Source organism: Tachyglossus aculeatus, chromosome 1 (assembly GCF_015852505.1).
Source record: "Tachyglossus aculeatus isolate mTacAcu1 chromosome 1, mTacAcu1.pri, whole genome shotgun sequence".
Classification (NCBI taxonomy): Eukaryota; Metazoa; Chordata; class Mammalia; order Monotremata; family Tachyglossidae; genus Tachyglossus; species Tachyglossus aculeatus.
In genome coordinates, this window is record NC_052066.1 from 104,021,005 (window position 1) to 104,031,365 (window position 10,361).

General features: G+C 51.6%; 1 protein-coding gene across 2 annotated transcripts; it reads right to left on the minus strand.

The window, feature by feature from the left end:
* Window positions 1–407: 407 nt before the first annotated feature.
* On the minus strand, window positions 408–8,466 carry PFN2 (profilin 2). 2 transcript variants are annotated; one of them, XM_038749610.1, is made up of 3 exons: window positions 8,295–8,466; window positions 4,907–5,099; window positions 408–752 (listed from the first exon to the last, which is right to left on the minus strand). In XM_038749610.1, exons 1-3 carry the CDS (start codon window positions 8,424–8,426, stop codon window positions 655–657), a joined length of 423 nt encoding a protein of 140 aa, XP_038605538.1. In that variant the 5' UTR covers window positions 8,427–8,466; the 3' UTR covers window positions 408–654. The 2 variants fall into 2 exon arrangements, with proteins under 2 accessions (XP_038605538.1, XP_038605529.1); XM_038749601.1 differs by lacking the exon at window positions 408–752 and adding an exon at window positions 787–1,108.
* Between the last annotated feature and the right edge of the window lie 1,895 nt (window positions 8,467–10,361).

Consider the following 10,361-nt stretch of genomic DNA (forward strand, 5'->3'; position numbering starts at 1 on the left):
TCGACGGCGAAGGAACGAAACCGGTATCCGATCGGTTAAGATAAACCGGGCGCGGTGGAGGGTGGGCGGCAGCAAACGAAATTCCACACGGAGGTGGACGGGGGACACGGGATGGGGGGGAAGGGAGCAGGAGGAAGAGGAGAAGGAGAGGAGAGGGAGAGAGAAAAGACACGCATGCACTTTCTCCTCCCAACCATGCTCTACGAAAAGGAAGACCGAATGAGCTGCGGATCTGCTCGGATCAAATGAGGAGGCATCGATCGAATTCGAGATTGTACAATCGGCCCCTTGTTTAGTGTTTACTTATTTTAGTCGTCGACGTCACACTAAACTGCTAAGACAAAGCAATGCCCAACTTGGCATGTCCCCCCCCCCCGCCCGCCCCCAGCCCCCGCCCCCCGCCCCCCGCCCCCAAATTTCAAGATATCATGCATATCATTATTGTGCTGCAATAATGGTGTCGGATATGGGACTGTTACATACGCTGGTTAATATACAAACAATCCAGAGGGAACCGGAATCATGACATTAGAAAATGGGTAAATTAAAAAAAAAAAAAAAAAAAATAGATTCCACTACCATCTACTGTCTGGTAGCACTGGGAACACTTGGGTGCTGACGAGGACAGTTGCTAGGTGGACGGGGAGAGGCTGCTTAGACGTCAGACCTCCTCAGGTATAACGCGAGTTCAAATGCTTTCTTGTTGAGTGCCCCTCCATGGACACCTTCCTTTCCCATGACTATAACCAATGCTGGAGTACACAAGGAAACAAAACAAAAGTGAACAGAATTACTTAAGAAAAAACAAAACCACCACCCCCAAAAAGAAAAACCAACCAAAGGAAAAAAAACCACACCTTTCCCCACCAACAAAGGGATACAAAGGAGACACAGGTTCATGCCCCATCACCCTGCATTGCTAATAAAATTTCCAGAATGTAAGGTTCAGGGTTACAACCAGGAAAGTTTAAGAGCAATTTTCCCCTAATACTTAACAGTCTGCCTAGCAGCTAGAACCCAGAGTCTCTCAAGTATTTTGCCATTGAGTATGCCTTCTTATTCAATCCGCCTCCATGGACCCCTTCTTTGCCCATTACAAAGACCAAGACTGAAAGAGAAAAGAGAAAAAGTGTTTTAAAAGAAGGGTTAGACAAGAAAGCTTTGCAAGTAGCAGACAGTGCTGGAAGTACAACTGATTCAAGCTGTGGCAGTCGCATTAAGTTGGATTCTAGGCGAGAAAGGAGCATTGATGGGATCACTTTAGAGGGTTAGACGCTGCAAATCTGGTGAAAGACAGAAAAGCTAGAGAGAAATATCTTCTCGGGCATGCGTAAAAGTGGCCACCGTGCTTGCCGCTAAAAATGTATTTCATGACACTGCAGATTTCCGTGCAATGATCGTTAACAGCAACAACAACAAAAAATGACCCTGACCCAACCTGGTGCGGGTGAGACTTTTTAACGGAGCAAAATCGAAGATCGAGGGAAAACAGTTAGACCAAAATTCACAGGCAGTACGCAAAAAGACGATATTAGAATCTACGGCTTTGGCTGCTAGCCACGATTCGTCATTTGATGTTTAAAGGAGTTTCCAAGGCGGTTCTACAGTCAGTCTTCTTTTGTTATAAAGCACGTTATAAATTCTGAAGAGTGATCCTTGTCTTTAGATAAAGGTGCGTTTTGCCGACCGAGGGGCTACGCTTTTGTCGGTGAGCAGCTTCCGGGGAGTTGAGCTTAGGTAATAATAATAATGTTGGCATTTGTTAAGCGCTTACTATGTGCAAAGCACTGTTCTAAGCGCTTGGGGGGGGGGGATACAGAGTGATCAGGTTGTCCCACGTGGGGCTCACAGTCTTAATCCCCGTTTTACAGATGAGGTCACTGAGGCTCAGAGAAGTGAAGTGACTTGCCCAGGGTCACACAGCACACACGTGGCGGAGCCGGGACTCGAACCCATGACCTGTGACTCCAAAGCCCGGGCTCTTTCCACTGAGCCACGCTGCTTCTCTTTTAAGAGGTAAGAGGTGATCCACCAGTCTCTAAGACCCGCGCTTTGTCTGACAGACTCGTTTCCGAGACGGGAGCGTTTATGGTGGGGACAAAGACATGGGGCTAGGAGGGGGACGTAAGCATTCTAGGTGGGCTTGGAAACTTCGGCTCTTCCGTCGAAACACAAAGGCCCGCAAAAAACAAAAATATCAGGTTCACTTCCACTAGATGTCAGGCACCGGCCTCCAATTAAAAGAAAATCAATTCCACCAGAATTTGAGAGCTCTTCGTTGTCTCACCTAGGTATCCCAGAAGAAATCAGGTACCCAGGAAGAAACAATGTCCCGGTGTCTGCCGGCACTATTAATAATAATGGTGGCATTTATTGAGCGCTTACTATGTGCAAAGCACTGTTCTAAGCGCTGGGGGAGGTTACAAGGTCATCAGGTGGTCCCGCGTGGGGCTCACGGCCCCCTAGACTGTAAGGTTCTCGCAGGCAGGGAATGCGTCTACCAACTGGGTTTTAATGCGCTCTCCCAAGCACCATCTACAGAAGAGTGCTCCGCAGACAGCATTCAATAAATATCACTGATTGATTGAAAGGTTTTCATTCATTCATTCATTCATCATCATCATCATCAATCGTATTTATTGAGCGCTTACTGTGTGCAGAGCACTGTACTAAGCGCTTGGGAAGTCCAAGTTGGCAACATATAGAGACAGTCCCTACCCAACAGTGGGCTCGCAGTCTAAAAAATTAATTCATTTGTATATGTACCTGTATATATGTATATATGTTTGTACATATTTATTACTCTATTTATTTTACTTGTACATATCTATTTATTTTATTTTGTTAGTATGTTGGTTTTGTGTTCTGTCTCCCCCTTTTAGACTGTGAGCCCACTGCTGGGTAGGAACTGTCCCTATATGTTGCCAACTTGGACTTCCCAAGCGCTTAGTACAGTGCTCTGCACACAGTAAGCGCTCAATAAATACAATTGATTGATTGATTGATTGATTTGTATTTATTAAGTGCTTACTGTGGGCAAAGCACTGGACTAGCCCTTGGGAGAGTACGAGATAACAAGCAGACACATTTCTGCCCACAGCGAGCTCACAGTCTACAGCAGATACTAGTAAAATAGATATTGGGATGTTCAGAAATTATGTTTCCATATCTGTAAGTCGCCTTTTGCGTAAATGAGGGTCTTTCTCGGGACAGAGAAAGAAATGATATTCCAATTCTGATAACAACACTTCTGAATTTCACTGCTTAAAAAAGTTCTAGGGGCTTAGCTTACTTGAGATATGTTTTGCCTCCAATCTCTTTTGTTTTTAGAAGGCCTTAATAATAATAATAATAGTAATAATGGCATTTGTTAAGCGCTTACTATGTGCGAAGCACTGTTCTAAGCGCTGGGGAGGATGCAAGGTGATCACGTTGTCCCACGTGGGGCTCACAGTCTTCATCCCCATTTTACAGATGAGGCAACTGAGGCTCAGAGAAGTTAAGTGACTTGCCCAAGGTCACACAGCAGACGAGCGGGGGAGCCGGGATTAGAACCCATGACCTCTGACTCCCAAGCCTGGGCTCTTTCCACTGAGCCACGCTGCTTCTTAAAACACTTGGCTTTCAAAAAATTAAGTCCATTTTTTAAGTCACTTTTTTTGGCATAGCTCCAATCGGATATTGCTCTGAAGAGCAACTTTGCTCACTTTCGTGGTTAAATACATGAGAATGCGCTGCCTAAAAATAGTACAATAAGCACTTCAATTTTCAGACTTCAAACAGCCAGCGTAAATAAGATTTTTTTTTAATACGATCCGTAGCTTTGAAGATGAACTTCAGAACTTTAAAAGATGATTTTTATTGTCTTGGCTTACAAACCAAAAAAAAAAAACAGGCATTCTCGAAGGGGGCTCTACATAAAAATCCTATGCTAGAAACTTGGGGACATCCCCACATTTTAAGTCCTGGATTATCCAGACAGCGATAGGGAGCGGAGGTAGTACTGATGACTGAAATCTATTGGTGATGGTTAAAACTGGATATTGGAATGAGTTTAGCTTTCTTCCCCTGCCGACCCTTCACGGACAGCTCACTTCCCGATTGGGAATTTCATCTCCTCTCTCTGTTCCTGCTCACTTTCTGGGGAAGGTGCGAAGATAGACTGTGAGCCCGTTGCTGGGTAAGGGACCGTCTCTATATGCTGCCAACTAGTACTTCCCAAGCGCTCAGTACAGTGCTCTGCACACAGTAAGCGCTCAATAAATACGATTTAATGAATGAATGGAGTAAAATGGCCAAAGGCTGACAGCAGAAGGGGAAAGGAGGAGGGGCAAGAGTGTCCAGCCATTCCCAGAATGGATCACAAGGCCTTGAAAAAGGCCACCGATTACATTCGTGCCTCTATCCGCTATCCTGTTTACATTCACTCGTATCTATTGAGCGCTTACTGTGTGCAGAGCACTGTACTAAGCGCTTGGGAAGTACAAGTTGGCAACATAGAGAGACGGTCCCTACCCAACAGCGGGCTCGCAAGTGAAAGCTGTTCATACGGTTCAACCTCTTGACGCTGCGCCAAGCACTTTGACGGGCAGATTTTGATGAAGTTTATTCCACACGGAATGTATTAGTTTATTAGACAGAGGGCTGAACGGGCAGACGCTCAGTTGAAAAGTAACAACGGTAAATTAACGACTGTCCGCTCTCGATCTGGAAGAACAATCACCTTGCCCTCGTGAGCAATCCGTGTACGACAATAACAAGGTCCCGGAGAGGGAGAGTGGGGATTGTCTTGGGCGTTTCAGATTGCGGGTGTCAGAGAAACTTTGGTCTGATAGCGGCATGCAACAGGGATTAGCTTTTGAAGCTGTCGTGGTATTTAAAAAAAAAAAAAGAAAAATCCCCTTACCTCGGCCAGCTCTCCCTACGGCGACATTATATGTCGGTTCACCACCTTGACTCTTTGTCCTGATGTCCATTGTGCAATCGCCGTCAACATATAGACTATCTCTGATCACCGAGCACTTCTTTGCCCCAAGAGTCAAACCATTGGTGAAGAAACCTTCTCGGTCTTTTCCTACGATCATATCTATTTCTATAGGCTGCCAAAGAGAGAACACCGGTGAGTCAGAGTGAATTCCCTTCTGAGTCCCTTATAAAGTCACCTGCAAGGCTCAACGTATGAGGACGGGAAGTGGGGTTTGGATATTATTAAGACATCGGAATTTCACTTCTAGCGATACATGGGAGAGTGCAGTCCGCTGTTTTGGAAAAGAATTTCAACTTTGAGCTCATTACTTAAGTCTGGAAACATAACTGGTTCAGAGATCCCTAAAATGGGAACCAAGTAAGGCAACCGACGCGTAAACCTCACCAAGTTCTTCACTTAAGATTTCCGAAGCCATTTGGTCTCAACATTTTGTCATTCGAAACTCTAGGTGCCTGAAAAGGGTTTATCCAAAGTAATAAGTACAGGTCTGTTGTCCTACCGCTCTACACCTTTCATCACCTTGTAGCCAATGCACCGGCAGATCTTGGTGCCTCACTCATTCATTCGATCGTATTTATTGAGCGCTTACTGTGTGCAGAGCACTGTACTAAGCGCTTGGGAAGTACGAGCCGGCCTCACCATTTTACTCCAAAGCATCACCTACGTACGGGGAGCTTAGCGTTCAACCCACTGGAAATCAGCACACATACATATCAATCGATCAATCAATGGGGAAGATTCCTTCATCATCATCATCAATCGTATTTACTGAGCGCTTACTATGTGCACAGCATTGTACTAAGCGCTTGGGAAGTACAAATTGGCAACATATAGAGACAGTCCCTACCCAACAGTGGGATCACAGTCTAAAAGGGGGGGGGGGGGGAGGGTCCATATCATCATCATCATCAATCGTATTTATTGAGCGCTTACTATGTGCAGAGCACTGTACTAAGCGCTTGGGAAGTACAAATTGGCAACATATAGAGACAGTCCCTACCCAACAGTGGGCTCACAGTCTAAAAGGGGGGGGGGGGGGTGGTACATATAAACCCACGACAAGGAATCTTCCCCATCTCTCATTTTTTCCACGTCACCCTCCCGAATTCCTTTCGCTTTTAACAGCGGTAACGGTATTCATTAGGTTCCTCCTCGGCCCCACGTCCCGGGAAAAGCCAAACCAAGTGGGCGCAAAACCCGGCGGGGTTTCTGACGCTCACGCAATCTAGCCTTTCTGTCAACTGGGGCAGGTGCTGGGGGAAAATAACGGAGGCGGGACTGCGGGATCCGGAGGCGGAATCAGGGAGCTAACGCTACGGAAGGAAAAACGTGCTTTCTACGATCCAATGCCTGGAAAGGGAAGCGTTGCCCCCAGCAGAACTGCACAGTCATAGCGGCAGGCCCCGGCCATTTCCAAGCACGCGCCGGGAATCTTCCCGGCCTGACGGCAGCGGAGAGTCACACAAAGACAAGGGACGGGCAGGAGGGCGCGAGGGATGCCAGGAGGGGGAAGAAACTTGAGCCAGGGCTGTCAATTCTCGGGGCTTCACTTGATGAAACGTTCCCGGCATCCCTAGGTAGGCAACGACAGCGTAATTACACAAGTCTCTTCCAAGGTGAAGCAAGCTCGGAGGGGGGGTTGACGGCTCCTAAGCCACACCAAGGAATTACGGTTGCGGCAGCGTATGAAAGATGCCTGGGGGACGGGGGGATGAAGAGGAGATCGGGCCCAATCCCACGTGCCACAGGGCACGCCATTATAAGCGGGAGGGTCAATATGCCAGTCTGGAAGCTGGGTGACGGATCCGTTCACACCGTCGACGTCCTCTCCACCCACCCCGGACTTTCGGTCGCAGCTCTCTAAAACGCAAGATTAAAAAGGCTGCCACCGGGAGCCCGATGGCACGTTATCTGGACCGTTGGCACCGACCTCTCCTAACGAGCACCGGCATCCTTAGCTGGCTTTACTGACTGGACAGATCTAACCGCCGGGCTCCGAAAGCGGACAGCGTGCCGATGCCTCGCCCCGGGATCGCAAGCGGTCTGCCCCGGACCGATGGCTGGGGAGAAAAGAAGACTGATATGTCTAAAAAAAAAAAAAGGAGGGGGGGAGAAAGGCGATAAAGCGATGGCAATTCGCCATCTTGAAGGATTAAAAGAAAAAGCATCAGTCCAGGGAGGCTGGGATTCATGGAAGACCCTCCCAGTGGGATGCCTAAGTGGCCAGGCCAGGCCTTGGGGAAGGCTCCGCTAAAAGGTCTGGCAGAATCCCCCTTGGCAGGACTCTTCCTCCTCCTCCTCCTCCTCCACCCGCCGCAGTGCCGGCAATGCCGTAACCTGTCGGAGGCGATTAAGCAGTAGCCCCCGGTCCCCGACACATACACATTGGGGCGAACGGGAGGTCTGCCAGCCGGGCCTGGGTGCTGGGGGGGGGGGTGATGCAAGAGGGGGTGCAGATCTGAGGGGTGCAGGAGGTCTGTGGGGGGCAAGAAGAGGTGCAGGTCTGTCGGGGTGCAGATCTGAGGGGTGCAGGAGGCCTGTGGGGTGCAGATCTGAGGGGTGCAGGAGGCCTGTAGGGTGCAGAAAGTCTGCGGGGGTGCAGATCTGAGGGGGGGCAGGAGGGGTGCAGATATGAGAGGTGCAGGAGGGGAGATCTGAAGGGTGCAGGGGGTCTGCGGGGGTGCAGGAGGCCTGTGGGGTGCAGAAAGGGGTGCAGATCTGAGGGGTGCAGGGGGTCTGTGGGGGTGCAGGGGGTCTGTGGGGTGCAGAAGGAGGGGGTGCAAGGGGTCTGCGGGGGTGCAGAAAGTCTGCGGGGGTGCAGATCTGAAGGGTGCAGGAGGGGAGATCTGAGGGGTGCAGGAGGAGGGGGTGCAGGGGGTCTGCGGGGGTGCAGAAAGGGGTGCAGAAAGGGGTGCAGATCTGAGGGGTGCAGGAAGAGGGGGTGCAGGGGGGTCTGCGGGGGTGCAGGAGGCCTGTGGGCTGCAGAAAGTCTGCGGGGGTGCAGAACTGAGGGGTGCAGATTTGAGGGGTGCAGATTTGAGGGGGTGCAGATTTGAGGGGGTGCAGGAGACCTGTGGGGTGCAGAAAGTCTGCGGGGGTGCAGATCTGAGGGGTGCAGGAGGAGGGGGTGCAGGAGGCCTGTGGGGTTCAGAAAGAGGTGCAGATCTGCGGGGTGCAGGAGGCCTGAGGGGGTGCAGGGAGGGGAGGTGCGGGAGATCTGCGGGGGGAGGAGGAGGGAGCAGCGCTTAGCGCAGAGTGCGCGCACCCAGGCGGGGGGGGGGGGGGGGCGGTGCGGGGGTGTCCTTACCGTAATGCTCTGGAAGATCCCCCCCGCCGTGGCGGCCCACACGTACTTGGCGTCGCAGTAGCCGACGATGGCGGCCTCCTGGCAGCAGCCATCGCACATCAGGTTGTCCACGTAGCTCTGCCAGCCGGACATGGTGGGGGCGGGGGCGGAACCGGGCGGAACCGGACGGAACCGGACCGGGCCGGACCCAACCGGACGCCACCGGGCGAGACCGGACCACCGGGCGCGGACCGGGCAGGGCGGCGGGGCGGCCGGGACGCTCTGCGCAGGCGCGGACACCCGCCCTCCCCCCGGCGGGCGGGGCGCCCCGGCCCGGACCGGACCATCTGCGCAGGCGCCAACACCGGCCCTCCTCCTCCCCCCTCCCTCCCCGGGGGCCGACGAGAGGGCGGGGCGGCCCGGCCGATCTGCGCAGGCGCCAACCCCACGAGAGCCGGCGGGCGGGGCGGCCCGGCCGATCTGCGCAGGCGCCAACACCGGCCCTCCTCCTCCCCCCCTTCCCGGGGGCCGACGAGAGGGCGGGGCGGTCTGCGCAGGCGCCAACAGTAGCCCCAACGAGCGGGCGGGGTGGGGCGGGCCGGGCGGTCTGCGCAGGCGCCAACACCAAGTTGGGGCTCAGGCTCCCTCCTCAGCTCCGGCGGGGGAGGAGGGCAGGCTAACCCCCCACCAACCCTGCGGCCGCGGCGCATGCGCCCTGGGGTCCCCGACCCAAAGGAGGAGGCAGGATCGATTTCCCCCCCGTTTCATTTTTTCGGCCGCGACGCATGCGCCCTGGCGTCCCCGATCCAGAGGAGGAGGCAGGATCGACTCTCCCCCCCCCCTTTTTTTTGGCCGCGGCGCATGCGCCCTGGCGTCCCCGACCCAAAGGAGGAGGCAGGGTCGACACCTTCTTTTTTTTTTTTTTTGGCCGCTGCGCATGCGCCCTGACGTCCTCGACCCGAAGAAGGAGGGAGGAGGATCGACTCCCCCCGCCCCCACTTTTGCGGCGGCGGCGCATGCGCTCTGGCGTCCTCGAACCAAAGAAGTAGAATAATAATAATAATAATAATAATGGCATTTATTAAGCGCTTACTATGTGCAAAGCACTGTTCTAAGCGCTGGGGAGTTTACAAGGTGATCAGGTGGTCCCACGGGGGGGCAAACAGTCTTAATCCCCATTTTACAGATGAGGTAACTGAGGCCCAGAGAAGTTAAGGGATTTGCCCAAAGTCACACAGCTGACAAGTGGCGGAGCCGGGATTTGAACCCCTGACCTCTGACGCCAAAGCCCGGGCTCTTTCCACTGAGCCACGGAAAGTAGAAGGGAGAATCGACTCTCAATAATAACAGTGATGGCATTTATTAAGTGCTTACTATGTGCAAAGCACTGTTCTAAGCGCCGGGGAGGTTACAAGGTGATCAAGTTGGCCTACGGTGGGGGCTCACAGTCTTCATCCCCATTTTACAGATGAGGGGACTGAGGCACAGAGAAGTCAAGAGACTTGCCCAAAGTCACACAGCTGACAACTGGCGGAGCCGGGCTCAACAAACACGATTATAACTGCCGGTGCTGCCCGGGCCCTGGGGGAGTTCAATAAATACAGTCTATCATCTATCTATCAAGTGCTTAGTACAGTGCTCTGCACACAGTAAGCGCTCAATAAATACGATTGAATGAATCTATCTGTGTGAGAGATTGCACAGATTTATTACTCTTTATTTTACTTGTACATACTAACTATTCTGTTTATTTTGTTAATGATATGCATTTAGCTTTCATCCTATTTATTGTGACGACTTGACACCAGTCCACATGTTTTGTTTTGTTGTCTGTCTCCCCCTTCTAGACTGTGAGCCCGTTGTTGAATTGGGACCGTCTCTTTATGTCGCCAACTTGTACTTCCCAAGCGCTTAGTCCAGCGCTCTGCACACAGTTAGCACTCAATAAATACGATTGAATGATCTATATCTCTATTATCTATCTGTGCATGAGAGATTGCACAGATTTGTTACTCATTATTTTACTTGTGCATACTTACTGTTCCATTTATTTTGTCAATAATGTGCATTTAGCTTTCATTCTATTTT